The 22,653-nt window shown below is 33.7% G+C and overlaps 3 protein-coding genes across 4 annotated transcripts; 1 reads left to right on the forward strand and 2 right to left on the reverse strand.

The window, feature by feature from the left end:
* Positions 1 to 6,474: 6,474 nt before the first annotated feature.
* On the reverse strand, positions 6,475 to 7,857 carry LOC111514729 (fungal protease inhibitor-1). Its single transcript, XM_023170976.2, has 2 exons — positions 7,530 to 7,857; positions 6,475 to 6,767 (listed from the first exon to the last, which is right to left on the reverse strand). Exons 1-2 carry the CDS (start codon positions 7,705 to 7,707, stop codon positions 6,619 to 6,621), a joined length of 327 nt encoding a protein of 108 aa, XP_023026744.1. The 5' UTR covers positions 7,708 to 7,857; the 3' UTR covers positions 6,475 to 6,618.
* A 129-nt stretch (positions 7,858 to 7,986) lies between these two features.
* On the forward strand, positions 7,987 to 15,115 carry LOC111514728 (thialysine N-epsilon-acetyltransferase). Of its 2 annotated transcripts, none has more exons than XM_074180260.1 (4): positions 7,987 to 8,016; positions 9,451 to 9,552; positions 13,656 to 13,870; positions 14,910 to 15,115. In XM_074180260.1, exons 1-4 carry the CDS (start codon positions 8,002 to 8,004, stop codon positions 15,112 to 15,114), a joined length of 537 nt encoding a protein of 178 aa, XP_074036361.1. In that variant the 5' UTR covers positions 7,987 to 8,001; the 3' UTR covers position 15,115. The 2 variants fall into 2 exon arrangements, with proteins under 2 accessions (XP_074036361.1, XP_074036362.1); XM_074180261.1 differs by lacking the exon at positions 7,987 to 8,016 and adding an exon at positions 8,819 to 8,948.
* Positions 15,116 to 16,323: 1,208 nt separating this feature from the next.
* Positions 16,324 to 22,643, reverse strand: LOC111514732 (uncharacterized). Its single transcript, XM_023170980.2, has 3 exons — positions 21,810 to 22,643; positions 20,457 to 20,739; positions 16,324 to 16,612 (listed from the first exon to the last, which is right to left on the reverse strand). Exons 1-3 carry the CDS (start codon positions 22,543 to 22,545, stop codon positions 16,513 to 16,515), a joined length of 1,119 nt encoding a protein of 372 aa, XP_023026748.2. The 5' UTR covers positions 22,546 to 22,643; the 3' UTR covers positions 16,324 to 16,512.
* Positions 22,644 to 22,653: the final 10 nt, after the last annotated feature.

The raw sequence follows: 22,653 nt of genomic DNA on the forward strand, positions 1-22,653 counted from the left end.
ATTTTGCAAAAGAACCCCTCGCCCCTGCAGGCAGTAATGTTAAGATAAGTGATTTGAGGACACGCTCCTATTAAACAAAACTTGAGAAAATTGTGAGTCCTATATTCTGACATGATGGGGTCTGGTCTTAAAAGTCGTAATTCGTATGTCATCGTTCAGGTTCATGTAATGAAATTTAAAATTCAACAATGAAATACACCTAGATATTGCCCGCAATCGTTCTAATATGAACTCGCCTTAATAGTTACTTTGAGCGTATACTTATGAACCAGTGACTTCACAATATGGACTGGCTATTGAAAAGAGAATATTGATTCGAATAACTAATAAAAAATAAAGAGATTCATGTCTTGCCATTTCCGTTGCTCACAGACATAACGTCAGATACCTCACGATGTTTCATTTCCATCTTGTAAATTTTGGTATATAATTTGTATATATACTGTGACGCAGTGGCCAAGACGTTGTGTGATCCTCAAGTGGAAAGGGTAAAAGTGTCACCACCAGTTCATACTGTCATCCGTGCGTTCCACTAAGCGTTCACAACGCCCAAAATACTCATTCAGGCGTTCCACATGGCGACCGCGATCGTTGTGGTCGCGGCGAAAACGTCATTAATGACGTCATTACTTATGCTCACGCCTAGCTCACGACGACCCATCTCAAGAGGTAGGTCGATGTGAGCGTTTTGAGAAACTGAGCGCAATTTTTAAAACTAAAAGCAGCAAATATGGCGACAACAATATCGTTCTATTGTGCCGAACGAGAATAGTCTATGCTATAAACGCACAATGCAATGGGTATTTTCCATTCCATGCTCTTACTTACCTTTTCTTATTCGTTTGCCGATTGTGATTGTATGGCTTTTTGGATGGAATTTCAGCGAAATATTTTGTAGAATAGCGTTTCGTTTTGTTATTCATGTAAAGTTGAAAATAAAGAAGAGTGGTTTCTATAAAAAATATATGCAGGCTAAAAGAACAATGCAGCTTCACTCAATTCTAGTTCTGAATTCTCAGAATATGGATTCGGAAGCTAGTTTACCTTATAAAAGTGAAATGAATAAACAAACGATTAAGGGAAAACAGTCTGACGGCGGTTCTATTAGTATTATTTGTATTAATGGCAAAGTACTGCTCTATTCGTAAGCCTCTTGTTCTAGATAGCTAACGTCAATAGCTTCCCAAGTGTCTTAGGGAGTATCAGGATGAGGCCTTTTCGCAGTCCGTTAGTTATGTAAAATCACAGAATTACTCCCACTTTAACTAGAAAAACTATTGGAAAAATATCTGGACAAGGATGGGTTGGGGACCATCGACGTTTGATTATGAGTTGGACGCAATATCGCTTGCGCCATTTCAATATTAGTGACTGTTCATTTCTTAAAATAAGTCAAGTTCTTTTATAGTAGTGCTATACAAAATTTTTAAAAGTAATATAAATGATGGTATAAGCGGGCTTTATTGACAACTTCATTTTAATTTAGGCGCAAACTGATCAAAAAAGATGTTATTACCTTGCTTTCTTATCTAAATATTTGATATACGCGTTCATAAAACTTTTAATAGTTCACTATGCCTTTGACACATTAAATCGTACAGTTTTTACATTCAAAATGATATGACAAACATTTTCATTGCGATTTATTCAATCGTGAATTTTGTTTTGAGGTTATTTTGATAAAAATGATTATTTAATTATCGCCTGTTTGAAATTCCATTTTTCCGTGTTAGTCTTTTCCCATTATCTGAAGATCAAGAACTTTTATTTTTTTTTTAGAATTTTTGTTCTGTACTGAAATCATTTTATACTAGATGTTGTCCGCTACTTCGTTGGCACAGATTTGAGTTTTTCAGTACTCACAGATTTTCTAGGGTATAACTATTTTGCAGGCCTGCAAATTGTTTTCAGTAGACATTGCTCTCGTAATTTTGTAGGAGGAAAGAAATTCTTGCGGGTTGGATCTACCAGACATGAAACAACCAGGTTAATCAATTTCGTCAGAAACAATTTCGAACCCCCACCGAGAAATTTCACAATTCTCAAAAAATTGGGAATACGTTTTGCAAGTCGGCGGAAGTTCCTGCAGATCGGGTTTCCCAGAGATGAATCTCGATCAGATTGATCATTTTCGACAAAAAAATTCCACATTGTTCATTAAATAGAAAATAAACCTTGCAGGTCGGCAGAAATTTTTGCAGGTCGGGTCTGCCAGACATGAATCTCGACCAGGTAATCATTTTCGACAGAAAAAATTTCGAACCCAACCCAAAAATTTCACAATTCTCAAAAAATTAGAAATACATTTTGCAAGTCGGCGGAAATTCCTGCAGATCGGGTCTCCCAGAGATGAACCCCCCTCTTTGAGTATGGAAAAATTCCACAATCTTCATTAAATAGAAAATTAACCTTGCAGGTCGGAAGAAATTCTTGCAGATCGGGTCTGTCAACCATGAATCTCGACCAGGTTAACCATTTTCGACACAAAAAATCCAATCCCCACCCTTTGGGTATGAAAAAATTCCATATTCCTCATTTAACTGAAAATAAATCTTGCAGGTTGGGTCTGCCAGGCATGAATCTCGACCAGGTTAATCATTTTCGACATAAAAAATTTCGAACCTCCACCCAAAAATTTCACAATTCTCAATAAATTGGAAATACATTTTGCAAGTCGGCGGAAATTCCTGCAGATCGGGTCTCCCAGAGATGAATCTCGATCAAACCCCCCTTTGAGTATAGAAAAATTCCACATTCTTCATCAAATAGAAAATAAACCTTGCAGGTTGGCAGAAATTCTTGCAGGTCGGGTCTGCCAGACATGAATCTCGACCAGGTTAATCATTTTCGACATGAAAAATTTCAAACCCCCACCCAAAAATTTCACAATTCTCAAAAAGTTGGGAATACATTTTGCAAGTCGGCGGAAATTCATGCAGGTCGTGTCTCCCAGAGATGAATCTCGATCAGATTGATCATTTTCGACAAAAAAATTCCACATTCTTCATTAAATAGAAAATAAACCTTGCAGGTCGGCAGAAATTTTTGCAGGTCGGGTCTGCCAGACATGAATCTCGACCAGGTAATCATTTTCGACAGAAAAAATTTCGAACCCAACCCAAAAATTTCACAATTCTCAAAAAATTAGAAATACATTTTGCAGGTCGGGTCTCCAAGACATGAATTACGACTAGGCTAATTATTTTCGACTGTCGAAAATATTCAACCTGGTCGAGTTCCATGTCTGGCAGACCTGACCTGCAAGAATTTCTGCCGACCTGCAAGTCTCATTTTCAAATTAATAGGAATGTGGAATTTTTTCATACTCATAGGGCGGGGGTTGAAATTTTTTTTGTCGAAAATGATTAAATTGGTCGAGATTCACGTGTGGAAGACCCGACCTGCAAAATATATTTCCAATTTTTTGAGAATTGTGAAACTTTTGGGCGAGGGAAAATTTTTCTGTCAAAATGATTAACCTGGTCGAGATTCATGTCTGGCAGACTCGACCTGCAAGAATTTCTGCCCTCCTACAAGATTACGAGAGCAATGTCTATTGAGAACAATTTGCTGACCTGCAAAATAGTTATACCCGATTTTCTAACAGCATATACTTTTTTTCATTTTCCCCCATTCTATCATTTTCTGAATTAATCTTGTCTTCACGTTATCCATCGCAAACCTTTTCAAATAAAAAATCCCATGCGAGAGTAGGCACCAGAATTCCAAGAATTGTATATCTATTTATGTATTCTGTGTCATATATCAATCAGATTACCTGTAACGTGCTAGTTGTGTGGGTTTTGGGTGGATTAGAAACAAAATAGAAGTGAGAAAAACTGAAATAATGACCAGTTTAGTGTTTCAAGACCATATTACTTCGTGATCTAAATCAGATTAGCCTCGTGTTTGCGAATTGTTGTAAATCATGCCCTAAAGAAAGTAACGCCGGCCGCCGCTGGTAGCCATAATTTGATTGTGATGTGACCAAGATCACGCCTAACACGACGTACGTTAGCGCCGCTCCAGACGTGGCGTTGCTTCGAGAATAATGATCCCGATGTTCGCGCCTCTTCGATAGAATTCCGAAGAATTTTCCAGCGCCTTCGATTGCCAATTATAAGCGCCATCCACTCGCCTATCGACACACTCAAGTGGAAGTTACGATGCGGTACGCGGAGCGATTCAATAAGGCGATAGTCATTCGAATAATAGTTGAAGTTTCACTTAAAGTGTTGTATTAAAAGTAAAATAAAATTAAGTTTGATAATTATACAGTGTAGTCAATTGATGGTTAACCCACAACCCACGGGTAAAAACGTAACAATATATTCAAAATATAGAACTATTATTAATTGGAAAAGGTGAGTTTGTTTCTATCATTTATTTTCATTTTCACAACTTTCTGGAGTTATGAATATGAAAGTTTGATTTAATAGGCACTCATTTTTCAACCGATCACTAGAATGGCAGGTTCTTACAAAATGACGTCCGTTTCTCCAGACATTTAGTTCCTCCAACAAAATAATTGCATATGGAAAATACATATGAAAAAAATTTAATTTAGTTTTTTTTTTTTAGTTTTCTTCCTCAGACAGTGAATATTAAGATAGAATTTGTGTAACAAGCAAGAGAATGAAATGGTGTGCTGGAAAACGGACCCATTTGAAGAAAAAGAAGATGCTGTTTCAAAAAAATAATGCACCGCGTCACAAATCAATTAAAACGATGGCAAAATGGGGAATGTTCCTCCTGACGAAAATCAAGTAGTTTTCATAAAAGAGCTCTAAAACAGTGCATTTCAAACTCATCATTTCAACCTTTTTCTTTAAAAAACTATTTAAATACTTAAAAAAAGAGGAATGAAATAATGCATTCAACATTTGAAGGGATTCGTTTCTATTTCACCATTTGGCAACATCGGTTATAGCTAATAAAGGACAATGAAAATCTGTTACCTGTATGAGACAAACAAAGATGACATATTTCAGAGGCGTGCTGTTCTGTTTACTTATGTTCTAAGACATTCTGTGGCATATGACATTTTGTGCACCTAACCTATCTTCCTCTATATAAATAAATAACAAAACAACTATTGTTCATGTGGCTTGTGGAGGTGGTATTGAACTATAATTTATATTTTGCCTTAATTGTTGATTCATAAAGATAATTTTCCTTTTTTAAAGTAGAATATCTAGGTACGTATAAATTATTTCAACTTGATTTATTATATACGAAGTAAAATATTTTTAGGAATGGCAGGTAAAGTTCTATGCGCTGTTGCCAATATGTGAATTAGAGACAAATCCCTTTAAAAATTAAAACCCAACATTTGAAACATCAATTTGAATACTTTTCGAAGTGAATTTGAAAAACTCATGAACTCAACTTCATTTTGTTCAAACTTGCATTTGCTGTAATAACCCAAATTGAGGAACATTCCCTATTGTGATGTGACCAAGATCACGCCTAATTCGACGTACCGTTCCAGACGTGGCGTTGCTTGGAGAATAATGATCCCGATGTTTCGCGGATATTCGCGCCGCTTCGAAGAATTTTCCACCGCCTTCGATTGCCAAATATAAGCGCTCTTCACTCGCCTATCGACACAGTCAAGTGGAAGTTACAGTGCGGTACGTGTGGCAATCTAATAAGGCGACAGTAATTCGAATAATAGTTGAAGTTTCAGTGTTTTGTTGTATTAAAAGTAATATAAAGTTAAGTTTGATAATTGTACAGTGCGGTCAATTAATGGTTAACCCACGGGGAAAAACGTTACAATATATTCAAAATTTAGAACTATTAATAATTGGAAAATGTGAGTTTGTTTTTATCGTTGATGTTCGTTTTCACAACTTTCTGGAGTAATAAATATGAAAGTTTGATTCAATAGGCACCCATTTTTCAACCGATCACTAGAATGACAGGTTCTTACAAAATGACGTGCGTTTCTCCAGACATTTAGTTCCTCCAACAAAATAATTGCATATGGAAAATACATATGAAAAAAATTTTATTTAGTTTTTCATTAGTTTTCTTCCTCAAACAGTGAATATTAAGATAGAATTTGTGTAATAAGAAAGACAATGAAATGGTGTGCAGAAAAACGGACCCATCTGAAGAAAAAGAAAATGATGTTTCATTAAAATAATGCACCGCGTCACAAATCAATGAAAACGATGGCAAAATTTCATCTACCATATTCATAGTATCATCCCCGAAGGCGAATGATGAAATGAAATTTCACCAAAAATGTTTTTCTTCTTTGTTAGCCTACGAATTTTTCAGCTCAACTGTTGTGTGGGAATGTTTGCGTGCATGTTCTGTCCCAATACAACTGCTCTTGTTTTTATCGATACAATTTTTTCCAATTGCAAAAATGCCTTCTCATCGTTAATAACAAATAACCAAACCATATTCTCTGCGACAGGCAATTTTTTTGACTTGGCCCCTCATACTTCAAACCAAAACATATTCATTAGGCAGTTTTATATTTCAGGTTCAATTCAAAATTCAACCCTTGGTCAAAAAATAAGTGCGAAGTTATGGAATATAGATGAAGCCTTGTAATGGTATTCTTCTTGAAATTAATAGAATCAGTTGATGTAGAGTAAAATATTATCCACTGTTAGAAGCTACTATTTCAGCAACAACATCCTTTTCTTTTTGGCATTTATTATTATAACAAATAAGATTTTCTGCACATACTGCTTTTGGTGGTTCAGGACTCAATATTTCTCCAACGAATCCACAAAATTTTCCTTCCTCTGAAACAAAACAAAAAATTAGAAATTAAAATTTATAATAATTGAAGAACATGTGAGCTGGTGAAAAAATAAGGTTGATGTTCAAATTTCGCGGGCTAGGTACATTCGAATGGCGATTTTATTTTTTTAGGATCGTACATTCGTCTCGAACATATGTTCACAGTTTCAGCTGTTTAGAATGTTTAGTTTGTTGGTGAGTTAGAAGTGTTTTACGTGTTCGGCCATGTTCTACTCTCAAAAAACTTACGTCAAATTGTGTGTAAAAAATAGAATTAAGTGCTCCAAAGCACTTGAAATGTTGACAGTGGCATACGGTGATTGTACTCTAAATCATAAAAATGTTTACTATGAATTGTTGTGCAGAACACAGATCTTTCAGGCATAACCAATTGCCTGCGATCTGTTACATAAGATTCCATCCACTTACTTTAGTATTTTATTTAGTTGTTCAGATTGATTTCACAGACAATAATAAATAATAGTCTTTCAAAAAAATCTTATTGAGTACTTGACACTGCCTGTTGGTAAAAAACAAGTAATAAAAGGTTTTGTAGAGAATCACTTCACAAACCAGTTTAATTTTTTTTTCAACTTGATTCTATGGTTGGACTATAAAGATGAGTCAAATAACAGTTGTCAGAATTAGGACATGCATAAATTGCTCTGTATCATACCACAAAATTGAAATATGGTTTCTGACAATTCTGCTAATTAGGATATCATTAGTATATAATCAAATGTTTATTTTCAGATCAAACTCACCCAATACTGTTGAGCAAACTTTACAACAGCCACAGGTTCCTAGCGTTTTAATTTGGCCTTCTCCACATATCTCTTCCTTGCACTGATATTGAGAGCAATAGTTTTCAGGGCATACAATACACAAACTATCGCTTACTAGACCAATTAATATTATTGTCCAAATAATATTTTGTTGCATATTTCCTTAAAAAGATATCAGATTACCGCTTTAATCCTTTAATTGAATGTTTATTCAATCACAGTAATTCAACTTGAAAATAATCTCTATTCAATTGAATTTTGTCGAAAATTTTTGAACTTTATTCAGATTCAGAATATTCAGATGGATAGATAGATTCGTTTTGGTTGACAATTCATTACAGTTCGATCATACACGTTTATTAAAATTTGTTTTTGACGAACCAATTCGGAACTATTCCAGAACGACAATTACCAACTTGAACATTATAGTAGATATTGGTTAGAACTTTATATGGTACATGCGTGTGTGAGTAAAAATGTGCATTCCTTTTTGTTTACATAACTTCGCTCTTTATCCTTATATCATAAACAATTTCAATATTTTAAATCGCAATAACATTCACGAAACAACTGAGAAACAATAATTGATAACGATCCAATAGAAAAAAACATGGATTTTTCTGTTTTAGTTTTTCGTTTGTGTGAACTGTTACAGAACTGATCTGAACCTGTAGATTCTGTATCGATTCAGAATGGTCCTCGGAATGTAGAACAACCTTATAGAACTTCTATACGGTGGTAGAACCAAAATAAATCTAATAGTTTTATTTTAGTTTTATATTGAGAACCGTTCTGACGCAATACGATATAATAGCGGAAAAGTTTTATAACAGTTCCCAAATATATAGGTACTATACTAATTTTATCCATAAAGGATAATTAGAGAAAAAAAAGTTCTATTTCTAATGGGGAGACAGCTGGTTAACGGAAAAACAGAAATAATATATAGTCTCAGTGGAAAACTTATACAGAAAAACCACCTCACTTTCATGAAAATTATTTTTATAACAAATAGATAATTTTATTTTTCAGAGAATATCATGTTTATATATTTTTCAAGAAAAATTTTGTTTTCGTGTTAATTTAATATTTTCAAACGAATAATATAAATTGAGAGAAAAACTAATAGAGTGTAGAAAAAGGAATATTTTTAGGAGGCATTAGTTTTGGAGAAAAAGCTTTTCGGTTTTCTTTGTACTTCTCAACCTCTATATCTATCTCACTCACCTAATGTAAATCAAAGATGGTCTAGCCGTAAAAATTAAAATCTTTTTTTTTGTTAGGTAGTGCAATAAACAGTATGACGGAAGGTTGAATATTGTAGATATATAAATATACTCTAAGCCTTCAAAGTGGAGGGATTGATACTACACGGAGAATACGGCTATCAACACCAAGGTAGATATGTTGGTAAACAATATACGTAAGAAGTATTTGCACGAGCTACTTAAACACAAATTGATTATCTGAAATCTTAAAATAGTCACAAGAAAAAATCTAATGAAAATAGTTACGTTATTTCAAAACGGAGGCGCGAAACACAGTGTTTACTTCTATACAGTGGCATTGTCTAAATCTATAGACAATGACGGTGGTATAACCTACATTCAATGTAGACATCTGTGTTTAGCACATTCTCCACTATGGCAGTGGCATCTAATTTTGAATTTCCCCACTATGCCACATTATTTATTCGCACATAAGTATTATAATTTACTTTTGTAACCCTGTTTGACTTTTTACTTAACATAATATTTCAAGAGTGAGCTCGATATACCAAAGACTATTTTTCTTATTATCAATAAACAAATAGTTTATTTGCTCATATTAGATAAAATTCTGATTGATATTGTTATTGGTAATTGATAAATTTTATTATCATTCAACTTGGTTTTCAAAGCCCACTGGAGAGAAATTCAAAATGCAGAACAGTGAGACATTTAACTTGACTGTAAGAAAGGCAGTAAGAGAGGATATGGCTCAAGTTTACAAACTCATTAAGGTAAGTGAAAATGATACAAAAGCTAAGGAGAAATTTTTGCGAACTCTAGTCCTCTCGAACAAGCAACTTCCTCTCGAATATGCATCATCAGTCACATATAAATGTATACAACCATGGCGATTTGATATTCTCAAATTCATCAATATAAATATTCAATTGAAGAGGAACGTTGAGCTTTATCAATTATTGCATTAGTGGTGCATGGATATAGATATTGCAGCATACAACCAATTGGTATATATGCTGTGATATGTTATTAGTAGTGTCTTCGGTATATTTGTGTCAAGAGTGTCTTCGGTATATTTGGCCCACTTGGAATTCCATTTTCCAATATTGCATACAGAAATGTATTATCAATTCTCCTCATTCTTGTCAGCCTCAAAAGAAGCTTTTCAAAGTTGAAACTCTTCAAAAACTATCTATGATCAACAATGTCGCAAAACAGATAGTGCAGTTTAGCTATTTAGTCAATTGAAAGTGGAACTAATATCAACATTGGACTATGAGGACCTTATCGTTTGCACAGCAAAAAGCTAGAGAAGTTGACTTCCATCTATATCATAAAAACCATTGCTTAGCGATACTTTTATAACAGTGTTCTAGGGTCCTTCTGTGAGAAGATATAATTGCCAACTTCAGTGGTCTCTGTAGAAAATATTATTTAGTTTATTGATTTTTCCATGCAAAATATTTTTGACTACCAAGTTGGAAGGCCACTAAATAATCTCAAGGATCTTTGGTTAACAGAAAGGCAAAGGCCATCTAAAATTGTTCAGCTATTTTAGATGACTTTTGCCTTTCTGTTACCTCAAGCTCCTTAAGAAGGAATCACATTTTTGTTGAAAAAAAGTCCTCTTTCTTCTATTTCTGTTTTCTAATAATTCAGGGTGATTATCGGTCCATGCCACTTTTATTTCATAACTATTTTCTTCATTTCCTTTTACTGTTTGTTCTTTTTTGTTTCCCATATAATAATTATAATGACAAATATGATCACCTGAAACCACTTGACCTAGACATCCTAAACCTAGTGTAGTTGCAAACTTTCTGTAGAGAGCTTCTACAGTCCCGGGTGATGTTCGAACAACCCTTGTGCGTTCCAAGAACTTTGCTGCTCCACGAGCAGGTGGGCCAAACACTTTTTGGTGGACAAAATTACTAAGTACCCCCAGCCAGAGTTTTAATTTAAACTATGGTTGGAGAGAGAGCAGCAATTTCCAGATTGGTTTGTCAAGGGACAGACCATTCTTATCCCTAAAACGAAGATTTGTCGATTTTTAAGAATTACAGACTGAAAAGTTGCTTGAGTTTGTATTATAAGTTGTTTACAAGCATGTTACACGGACATATGACAAATGTTTCCAAAGGACATATAAAGAAAACCTGTTAATCGAAAAATGCGTAATTTAGAACTCAATACAGTAAAACCTTTCTATATCCTTGATCGATTAATGCATGGCATGTGATATAACATTACGTTTCATCTTGCATTAGCTCAGATTACTTACAATATTCGACAAAATAGTAAGGTGTGAAAGCTATTTTTCGGGTTTTTGGTCGTAGTCTGCAGGTTTTTATGCCTAACGTTTCGCCTATTACTGCGGTAGACATCAAAGGCGATCGCAGTGCTCGAGTTGTCGTTTCCGTTCCAAACCCGGTAACTACGACGCTGGTATTTGACTCTGGTTTCTGTATTATTATTAGTAGGCGTAGCTTGGTTTCTCTTGATTGCATTTTCTGACCTAGTTCGTGTACCTGTAAGGACAGGTACCCAAATTGTATTGATGTTCATAGCTTTTTCTTTTCTATTTAAATTATCCCTGTGTTATAGTTTCTATTGCCTCTCTATATACTATTGGATAGTAATTTTGAGTTTTATCGAGTATTAATACAGGGTGTTCCTTAAACACATGCTAATATTTGAGGAGGTAATTCTTAGACCCATTTTAAGGAAAAAACGTCCTATGGACGTATGTCCTAAACGCCTTAACTTTTGAGATACAGGGTGGCAAAGTTTTCAAACATAATCAGTTTTTTAATAATAACTGAGATAATTTTGTATACAACTTTGGCATATTTGGTACATATGTTCTATGTCTCAAGGCGCATTTTCTAATGTACAATTTTCTTAATTTTCTCTGCCAGTGGCGTACGTACGAGTTTTGAAATGTATATTTTTGGCGAAAAAAATACTACGCCACTGCTTTATCTTGAATTAAAAATTATTTTTAAAATCTTCATACATTTTTGAGCACATTTGATTTGCTGGGTTTTTTTTGTCTGACGCATGGTTTTCGATCAAAAAATTAAAAATCGCTTTACTTAAGGATAAATTCCTTAAAAATCTGATGCGGTATCGTGCATCGACTGAAAGCAAACTAAGAGATCAGATTTGTTGCAAAATAATTGAGGATCTAAAAGGTATTTGTTTGTTGTCAGATGCACTGTTCTCAATTAAAATTACGTCATAACGCAGCACCGCCTAATAATTTTTGAAAACATAAATTTAGTTATCCTGGAATAAATGACGTGTAGCAGAATTTATTTACTGCACCTCTTGGAAATATGGAGTTTGTCGATATGTGATTTCTTTTAAAGATTAAAAGCAGAAAAAACAGCGTACCCACCATAGCAATAAAAAACGACTTCTCTGTATGTACAAACGTCAGTAGCTAATATTGATGTTGGTTTAAAGTAAGGTGTTGGTGTTAAAAACTGTCACAGCGCGTTTAGATTGATTTTGAAGTGTTATTGAAGTTATTTTGGTAGTCCGCTGTTTTTCTGAATATCAGTAAATATGGTAAATTATACGAATGCGGAAATGGCGCAAATGCATTACGTATATGGCCTTGCCGATGGTAATGCAACAGAAGCCAGGCGCATTTATCAGGAAAGATATCCTAATGGTGCCTTACCAGATAGCCGAACCTTTTCAAATATTCATCGTCGACTTGGGGAAACTGGTAGTTTCAAGAAAGGGACTCCGGAAGGTAGACCTCGTGTAGTAAGAACTCCTGAAATTGAGGAAGCGGTGCTGCAAGAAATTGAGGAACATCCTGAGACGAGTACGAGGAAGATCGCAGGAACTCTGGATATTTGTCATCAAATTGTTTGGCGTATTTTGGTTGATTTTTTGTTATACCCATACCATATTTCAAGAGTGCAGGCATTACTCCCCAGAGATTTTCCACAGCGTGTGAACTTCAGTCAGTGGTATCTACAAAGTATTGCACTAAATCCGCAGTTTGAGACACAAATTTTGTTCACAGACGAAGCAAATTTTTCTCGGAATGCCATTCAAAATTTCCATAACAATCATGTGTGGGCTGAAGAAAATCCCCATGCAATAACCGAAACCCATTTCCAACACCAATTTTCGGTTAATGTATGGGCAGGAATTATAGGTGATCATCTAATAGGCCCATTTTTTCTACCAGGACGCCTTGATGGTCGTTCTTATTTACACTTTCTCGAAGAAGACTTACCTGGGTTATTGGAGGATGTGCCACTTGCCTTAAGGAATCGAATATGGTACATGCACGATGGCGCCCCTGCTCATTTCAGTGTAATTGTCCGAAACCATTTAAATACAGTTTATCCTAATCGTTGGATAGGTCGTTTTTGTGAAAAATTAATTTTTTTGCAGATTATGTTTTCAATTATTAGGGAATTGGTAATGCGTTATGAAACAATTTTCAGATTCTCATTCATTTTAGAATTGATCTAATTTCTTAATTTGCTTTCTGTCGATTTTTATTTTTTTGAGTGAAAATCATGCGTCGGACAAAGAAATACCAGGAGATCAAATTTTCTCAAAAATAAATGAGGATTTTAAAAATGATTTTATTTTGAAAGGAAAGCATGGGCGTAGTACTTTTTCCCCAAAAATATTCAATGCGAAACCCGTAGGGATGCTACTGTTTGAAAAAATACAAATTTGTGTACATCAGAAAATGTCATACTGAGTGTTCATTTTTCAATGAAAGCATCTTTCTCATATTGAGTATTCATATTTCTCATTTCCTAGAAAAATATTTTGAAAAACTGAAAATTAAAAAAAATATATTCGACAATACAAATATTTATGAATATTTTATATATAGGAACTCGCGGATTATGAAAAATTGGGAGATCAGGTAGCTATTGATGAAAAAATACTACAGGATGATTTTGACAGCCAACCTCCTGCTTTTTCTTCCATGGTGGCAGAATTGCCAGATGGTCATATAATAGGATACGCTTTATATTATAATTCATACTCAACGTGGGTCGGAAGATCAATTTTTCTTGAAGATTTGTATGTTCAACCAGCATATAGGTAAGCAACTGTGACACATATTATTCACAAAAATATTAGGATATACATTTTCATTATTCAACGAAAGTCATTTTTTGTGAAAAAAAAAATCCGTTTTTTTATCAACCTTTTTTGGGTAATAGTTACCTTCCACAATCTGAGAAAATATAAAAATTATAACGGAGAACTTACTGCGTAAAAATCAAAGTATTTTTCACAAAGAAAAATCAATTTTTAACAATTTTGCCTATCAAAAAAATTATTAAGAAATAATACTTATCTTTTACGTTTCGGAGGCCAAAATCTGCCTCCGTATTCAGAAATGGATAAAAAATTCGAATATATTTGTCCAGTTATTCCTTTTTTGATAGCTTATTTCTTTACTTCTTCGACAGATGTCAAAGAAGTTTTGAAATATGAAATTATGTCAATGTTGTTGATTAACAACTGAAATATTCGATGTAATACAAGGTACTCTCCGATATCAGTTTGTTGCCATTTCGCCACTATCCAAAATTTTCTTCAAGATAGGTAGCCAAGTACGGTCTATTTTTAAGGAGCTATTCGAGATACAATTCTCTCCAGACAGAATATACGCTGATTCTTTTAGTTTACGTCTCTTAGAATGAGGCTCATTGGTAATCTTTCTTTCATTGATAACCATTCCACCCGATGTTCGTCTGATTTTAAAATGTGTTCTGATAATTTTGACCCTGTCAATTGTCTATTTTTTATATAATCTCGATGTTCATTCTCACGCACTTTCAATGGTCTTGAGGTTTCACCAATGTAACTTTTACCACAAGAACAAGGTATTTTATAAATACAATTTTTTTGTTTTTTCTTCAGTGTTTTTGGGTTTTTTATATTTTTTCAGATTGTGGAAGGTAACAATTACCCAAAAAAGTCGATAAAAAAACATTTTCATTGTTTATGAAATAAAATTCAATTATTCAATTAGTTGCATGGGGTTAACCAAGTTCAATTGGCAGTAGTGAAATCATGTTTTGATTAAAATTTTTTGAAAAATTTGATATTTCAACCAATTACTTTGTTCAAGGGGTAATGGTGTTGGAAAGCAACTTTTGAAGGCTGTTGCAAAAGTAGCACAAGAATCCCAAATTAGAAGGATAGACTTTCATGTTCTGTCTTGGAATCCTACCGTCGAATTTTACCAAAAACTGGGAGCTGTTAATTTGAGCCAAACTGAAAAATGGACCTTATTTAGAATGGATCAAGATTGCATAAATAAATTGTTGTCCTGAACTATTGATATTTTATTAAATGATTAATATTCCTGAGAGGTGCATTGTGACATGTGTCCCTTAACTCTCATGCAGACCTACGACTTTGTAGGTACGTGTGGCAGATACCCAACGGAAAAACAATAACTAACCCAGCTAATGCCGCGCAGAGAGTTGAAGTAAAACCACTGCTATCACGGAATCCGTCCAGAAAATGTATTGGGATTCGTATGTTCCAATATTTGTTTTCCATATCTGTATAAATAAAGAAAGAGACTATATTGAGGAAAATGTTATAAGAGAAACTGCTGAAATCAATGGGTATCTTTCAAATAAAGTAACCAGATGAAACATATCTCTTCAGTTAGAAAGATTTTGGTTTTCTACTTTTCCATATTTATAAAAAAAAATGTAACATCATGGCTTTGAAGTCGATACTTATTGAAGATTTTGATTCAAATATGCTACGTTGTGTGAACTTCAGTTAGAAATAACACAGTGAACTTCCACTGTAACAACACCCTTATATTTCAAACAGCAACTGACTAATACACTACTTTTAATGAACTGTACTTTTACAGGAAACAAACATTAATAAATGAATAATCATTCCTATTTTCCTATCATTACCATTAATACCTTACATTACATAAAAACTGAAACTATCAAAAGAAACAATGCGTCATTGAATTTCTATTCACAACCATCATTTGCCTCCATCGTTGCCGTCGACAATGACGCCAGTTCACGATTGCCTCTCAATTCATTTTTGATTTTGAATTTTCATTATCATCATGGCGATGTTGCCTTGAATGTCTCTCCAATGTATGAATCAGCCTAGTTTAGGCTTTGTAATTTATATGCTCAACAACATATTTTTTGTGAGTTTTGAATCATGAGGTAAGTGAATGATGATTGGATAGAGGTCAGTTATTTTGCATTGCCAAAAGAAAACTCATTATCCACGCTTTTAATGGTACTTGAAAAAAATATATATTGAAGTAGTCCCTTCTTCTCTTTGGTATGTTTATAGTGGGTTTAATTTTCCTTACTCCCAATTCAAAAGTTAGGACCTCCTTTTGTAAGATGTTTATATTCAAATTAGCGTTTGAAACATGCACTGCATTGAAACTTCCTGTGAAAAGAGCATAAATTTATATCACGCAAAGATGTACCATGTACCGCTTTGAAAATCCTGTTTTTATCATTGAGATAACTCTTATGCCTCTATAAAGTGAAAGTATTTTATTGTTTAATCAGTGCAAAACATAAATTACAAAATATATTAAAGAATACTGTGATATAAGATTGGCGGGAATATCCTCTGGTATTTCTCTGAGATTTCCTATCAAAGTTCTTTCTTGAAGATCCTAATACTGCCTTGTTCTGTTTTCTCGTTTTCTCTTTCATAACGGAGACTCAACTCTGACATATATTTATATCAAGAGAGAAGTGCTCTTTTGTTTTGTGCTCTTCCAATCTCTGTTTTTTCTCAAAACTGTCTCCACATATGTGACAACTGAAAATAAATATGAACAATTATTTTATTGTGGCTGATGCTTTGAATATGTATATCTGCAGAAGACCGTATTTTCGATCCTACTGGCGTCGAATCACCAGCGCTATTATCTTCAAAATCCATTTTACAAAAGACGCGGCAATTAAAAATTGGGCGGTATATTGAAGAACACACTGAAATAAAGTATAGTCTTCTAAATAAGGTCCTATATAGAAATACTGAGGGAGCAGATCTAGTTGGATGAAAAACATGCTCAATTGTAGTTTAGTAGAAATTGAAATCTCACTTAGCTGGACTCTAATGGAGAAAATATAACTTTCCTCCTGTTCTATTTCTAAATCTTCTACGATGATTCTTAATTTAATTATCTGGCTGACCTTTGGAAAACAGATGTCTCATGAATTTCTGACCCAGTTATAGAGACCGGCCGAATCAATCAGAAAAAAAAGTTAAACTTCTGGTGAATCAAAGGTTCTTGGAGGGTTTCTGAAGGCTACCACAGAACATGTCATTTAGTGGAGCTTACACACTTTTTATGATGTCTTTCAAGATTTGTATGCTGCTGCAAGTCTTCCTAGGACTGTCTTAAACAGAGGAGTACCTGTTCAACTCCTACAAGTCAAGAGTAGGATATCGTTTAGATCTTTTGTCAGTTACGACTGGAGTACAACTTCTGATTTTAGTAATAAACATTGAGACAAAATATATTTTAAAATTCAGTTGTACTGATTTTATTAAAGTACTTGTGTGTATGAAAAATAGCCGTATTCAGAAGCCATTCGTCTAGAGTGGTATAGAGGAAATGTCGAAAGGTATTCATCAGTCAAGTCGACCTACAATGTCGTGGTATATACTGATCGATAGAGAATTTTGTACACTACTAGCGGTCCGCCCCGGCTCCGCACGGGTGCAATTCGGATACTAAATATACATATAAACGCGTGCGATCGCTGCTAATAGGGAGAAGCGCGGCCTTCGATGCTCTATTTATAGGCACGTGCCACCGCCTCCCCGTCCGGTACCGCCGCAACCGCTATGTCCATGCATTTTAAATCTGTTATATCTTCGAAAATATTAATTTAAATTACATGCTGTAAAAAGCCATATTGATTTAAATTGATTGCACAATGTATTTATGGTACTTAATTGGATAAGGATTAATGCTGTATTGCTTGAAATCGCTTCGAAAGTAAGCCATTATTTCTCGAGGATAAAAATGGTTCTGGTGGGTTATCCCTAAGAGATAGACATATACCATCGTGGACTTTTTTGTAGACATTTTTAAGGTGTACAATGCTGTAGTTATCACGAAGGTTCAGCTAGCGTTTGCAATGTAAACGCAAAAAAATGTGTTTATTTATGACATCACGTTAGAAACCTCCTAAATTATCTGCATGTTATATACATATAAACCTTCCTCTTGAATCACTTCATCTATCAAAATACCCCGCATCAGAATCTGTTGCGTAGTTTTATAGATCTAAGCATATATAGGGACAGACAGAAGGAAGCGATTTTGTTGTTTAATATGTAGCGATACTGTTCATTAGATTAGATTAGATTTTTCATTAGTCAAGTTATTACACCTTAGTGCTAAGCCAAGTCAATAATGTATAAAATAAATGTAAATTACAATTGAAATTACCGAAAAGAAGCAGGTGGTACATAAAAAATATGATACAAGCACAAAATAAAGTAAATAAATGTAAAAATAAAGATACATTGACGATAGTTACTCTGTAAAGCTGAAGTCAGACGCATCATAGTAAGCATTCCCTGAGATATATTTTTTCAGTTTCCGTTTGAAATTAGCGAGGATTTCATTTTTCATTGATTGGGGCAGCGAGTTGTAAAATGATATGTATGAGTTACTTCTCCTTGTTATTATTAGTCTTTGGTTTGGTGCTCTAATATTATCCTTGTTCTTAGTATTACAAGAATGGTTTTCACCGTTTGTAGTAAATTTTTGTAAATTTTCTTGAATGTGTATCAAATTGCAGTATATTACACATGATGGCAGAGTTGATATATTGAACTTAATAAACCAATTCTTACAGATCTCCATTTGATCTATTCCAGCTAAAGCTCTGATTGCTCTTTTTTGCATTTCATATATTCTCAAGATATGAACAGATGTGCCCCAGTTTATCAATCCATAAATCAAGGAACTATGAAACATTGCATGATAAGAGGTATGGGCAGCTTCATTACTGACTTTATTTTTTATCTGCCTGATTGTAAGGACTTTGCGTGATAGATTTTTTGCTAGTTTGTCAATATGGGGTTTCCAAGTTAACTTTGAATCAATGGTTATACCAAGACATTAAACATTATTTGAGAGATTATGAGACAGCGAGAACATAACTGTTTGTGTCTTGCTTTTATTCACACATAGGCTATTCGCATTGAACCAGTCCGTAGCTTCTTGAATAACTCGCTTTTCTAATTCTGATGACTCTTCAATATTTTTTTCCGAATGGCGAAGGAATTGTCATCGGCGAATAGCTTTGTAAACATCGTCATTGAATTTAGCAGGTCATTAATATAAATCAAGAAAAGTAGTGGCCCAAGCACATTACCTTGTGGAACACCATTCAATATCGTTTGTAAGCTACTGAGTTCTTCATTTAGATATGCTGCTAGCAGATTGTGTGCTATGCCTATAAATCCATAGTATCTGAGTTTTTCTAATAACATGTCAGTAGAGACGCAGTCGAACGCTTTGCTCAGATCGAGGAATATGCAAAGTGTTGATTCTTTGTTTTCGAAACCTTCAGTTATGAAGTCAACCAATTCGAGCACTGCTTTGGACGTGCTTCTTCCTTTTCTGAATCCAAACTATCTATCTGTCAAGATATTTGTGTACTCTAAATAATTTATCATTCTTATTGCCACTATTTTTTTTTACAATTTTTGCAATTACTGGAAGTAGTGCAATGGGTCTGTAGTTTAAGGGAAGATTGATATCACTACTTTTAAAGATCGGAATTATCTTTGCAATTTTTAGTTTTGATGGAAATACACCAGATTTCAGAATCAAGTTGACAATACATGTAATTGGTCGTAGTAGCGCAGATAGATTTTCTTTGTACATAACCACTGAATGATTGTAAATATCAAGCGAGCCAGAGTTTTTTAGGGATTTGATTCACCTTTATTCACCTCTGCAGTATCAATTTGATAAAAATGCATCGAGTTATCAGCATTGCATGGAACTTGGTGTAGATAGTTTGTGAATGAATTATTGGGTGTGTTCATTTCATTATTCATATTATTTTTTGCCCAAATTTGAATTTTTTGACTATTTTTAGCTTATAACTATATGATGTCGTTAATGGTGTTTATTTCCATCAATTTGAATAAGTATTTACTGAAATATTACAGTTTAAAGTGCTCATAAAAAACTTTTTGAACAACCTAATCCTAAGGAATTTATTCAAGTTAAATAAAGTCTTACAAATGTAATTTTATATATTCAATGATCAGAGACAACTTTTTTCATTGTTCGATTCAAAAACTTCATAAAATTGGATTTAGAACAAACAATACATGGAATTCAATATATGGCATGCCTTTAGTAGGTAAGAAAAGTGGGAAAAACAGGGTTGAAATAAGGTTTTTTTGGACTCACAAATGCCTCTTTCTCATTCTCGAATGAGGCTTGGTATGAATTCTAACTGTACTACATTGAAGTAAATAAAATCAATTTTTTGCAATATACTTATTATAATATGGTGTCCATAAATCTAAATACCTGATTGAAATTTCATCCATAGATTACTCTTGAAGAAATATGAAACCAAGTAAAATCTAAAAACTGAGTACATCCAAAATTATTACTTGCCTAAATTTCTTCCGTTTCAATTCCAATTTGGAGTTGTGTAGCTGTTCATGTGCAACAAGATTATATCTCTCTGCAAAACGCTTACCGCATCTAGAACATGAAAACTTTTTGTCCCCTGTGTGCATACGAATGTGTCGCTTCAAATGTGAAGTACTTGTGAATCCTCGTTCACACATGTTGCACTTATGAGTCTTTTTACCAGTATGTGTTTTAATGTGCATATTGAAGGAAGTATGATGTGTAAATCGTTTTCCACATTTTTCACATTGATGTAGTTTTTCACCTGAGACAAAAAATATATGTTTTCAGTGGTTTTTGTTGAATTTTATAGACTACATCCTAAGTTATATAAAATATTGTGTTACTTGAATAGTGTAATGTAACTTTTCGTCTACGCAATAAATAACATTACTTCTAGGTTGAAACTTATGTGGAATATTCTGACAAAAAAACTGGACACAGTGCCTTCTTTATGCATATAAAAGATGTATTAAATTTCAGAGTTACAAATAGTACCATTATTTGTCAAAACAATAAGAGAAATAGCTAGATTCATAAAAAATCTTACATGAAGCTTTGTACAGATATTTGAACGATTTCACTTATTTAAATAAAATATTAACGTTTCCATTGAATAGTTAATTGACAATATTGCCAAGTCACGATATTTATTGGCAAATTCTTAGTTTGAAATGTCCTAAATGAAAGGCTCTTGAAATCTCACAATTAAAAACTGATATCAACTACAAGAATTATATTCAATATCAAATTTCATAAATGGATACTGAAGTTGGTGTTCTCATAACTCCTCTAGAAAAGGAAGTTAATATATTAAATCATTATTCCTAATAAAATTTTTGATTTGATAAAAATTAAATGAGAATAATTTCATATATAATAAAACAATACTAGCTTTGAAATTTTTATGTTTGATGCCCATTATTTGACACATCTACATCATCGTGTCTTCGGCAAATATGAGGCTTTGAATCACAACAAGCAAGAAATTTATGGTCGATCAAAAGTTCAGAAGAATATGGGTTGAACGAAAAGATGAGCCTGCATTAAAATAAGCACGCCGGGCAGCTTCCAAGAAGTAAAAAAAGCCCATTCATATTTGACACTTGGCTAGACAAGTATATCAGAAACGACAGTATAAAGATGACGTTTGATATCTGATTATGCATCGAATAATATGAATAAACAAGCTTTAATTTATTCAAGAACCATCTATCAATGAATGCAGCAGCAACATTATAATTGCAACAGTTTTGATAAAACAATATTGAATTACCCATCACTCCAGGAACTTATTCAACTTGGTTCTTAAAAAATATTGACTATTATACTAACCAGTGTGAATAGCAACATGTCGAATTAGATCACCTTTCTGTAAAAAAAACTTTTGACAATAAGTACAGGAAAATGTAGGGCACCCTGCATGTTGTTTTGAGTGACTCTCAAAATTTCTTTTATGCTTATATGATTTACCACACACTTCACAGACAAATGAAGGGTTGTGTGTGCCTGGATTATGTTTCAACTCAGGAGTATTGATATTTTCTTTAACACATTCATTCAATTTGGAAGTGCTAATTTCTCTTTCAAATACGTTGTTTATTACTGGTGATGGTTCTAGAGGAGATATGTTCTGAAATAGAACGTTTTTTCCATCATTATGTAGATCATTTGTGTGATCTGGTTTTTCATTATAATCCTGAATTGATTCAAAATGTTTGTCAAATACAGACAAGTTGGAATCATCTGCACAAAACTGAATGAGTTCTGATTCAGTCAAGTTGCTTTCAATTTTTTCTTTGGCTGCACGATAAGAAACAGATCGTATCTGAATATATCTTCCCAGTACGTTGCTGATATCAGCAACTCTTATCCTCATTTCATCTAATTCATTTATGAGTTCAAGACAATTTTCACATATATTCAAATTTGTATTGAATTTTTCTTCTGTAAATTCCTCAATGAGAGTTAGTGCTAAACTTCCTGACATTCTTGTTCTGGTCGATGCCAGATTGTATATAATATGTTTGAATTCTCCATCACATAGAATGCATTTATTTTTCATTTCCATTTTATTTACATACAATAACGAACAAAATTAGAATATAGAAGATTCAAAATATTGCAGAATACGGCGTTGCCTAAGATGTCTAAAAACCCTGGTGCATCTACTCATACC

The sequence above is a fragment of the Leptinotarsa decemlineata genome, unplaced genomic scaffold (assembly GCF_025532065.1).
Source record: "Leptinotarsa decemlineata unplaced genomic scaffold, Ldec_3_MD MMD2_tig00026294_RagTag_RagTag, whole genome shotgun sequence".
In the NCBI taxonomy this organism is placed as follows: domain Eukaryota; kingdom Metazoa; phylum Arthropoda; class Insecta; order Coleoptera; family Chrysomelidae; genus Leptinotarsa; species Leptinotarsa decemlineata.

Bases quoted from the DNA above. Each gene is read 5' to 3' on its own strand.
- LOC111514732 (XM_023170980.2), bottom strand. From the start codon at position 22,545: ATGGAAATGAAAAATAAATGCATTCTATGTGATGGAGAATTCAAACAT. The intron at 20,740-21,809 runs GTTAGTATAATA...TTTTTGTCTCAG, and splicing joins ACATGTTGCTATTCACACTG to GTGAAAAACTACATCAATGT. The intron at 16,613-20,456 runs GCAAGTAATAAT...ATTTATTTTCAG, and splicing joins TTGAAACGGAAGAAATTTAG to TTGTCACATATGTGGAGACA.
- LOC111514728 (XM_074180260.1), top strand. The intron at 9,553-13,655 runs GTAAGTGAAAAT...TTTTATATATAG, and splicing joins AAGTTTACAAACTCATTAAG to GAACTCGCGGATTATGAAAA. The intron at 13,871-14,909 runs GTAAGCAACTGT...ACTTTGTTCAAG, and splicing joins TATGTTCAACCAGCATATAG to GGGTAATGGTGTTGGAAAGC.
- LOC111514729 (XM_023170976.2), bottom strand. From the start codon at position 7,707: ATGCAACAAAATATTATTTGGACAATAATATTAATTGGTCTAGTAAGC. The intron at 6,768-7,529 runs GTGAGTTTGATC...GTTTTGTTTCAG, and splicing joins AGTTTGCTCAACAGTATTGG to AGGAAGGAAAATTTTGTGGA.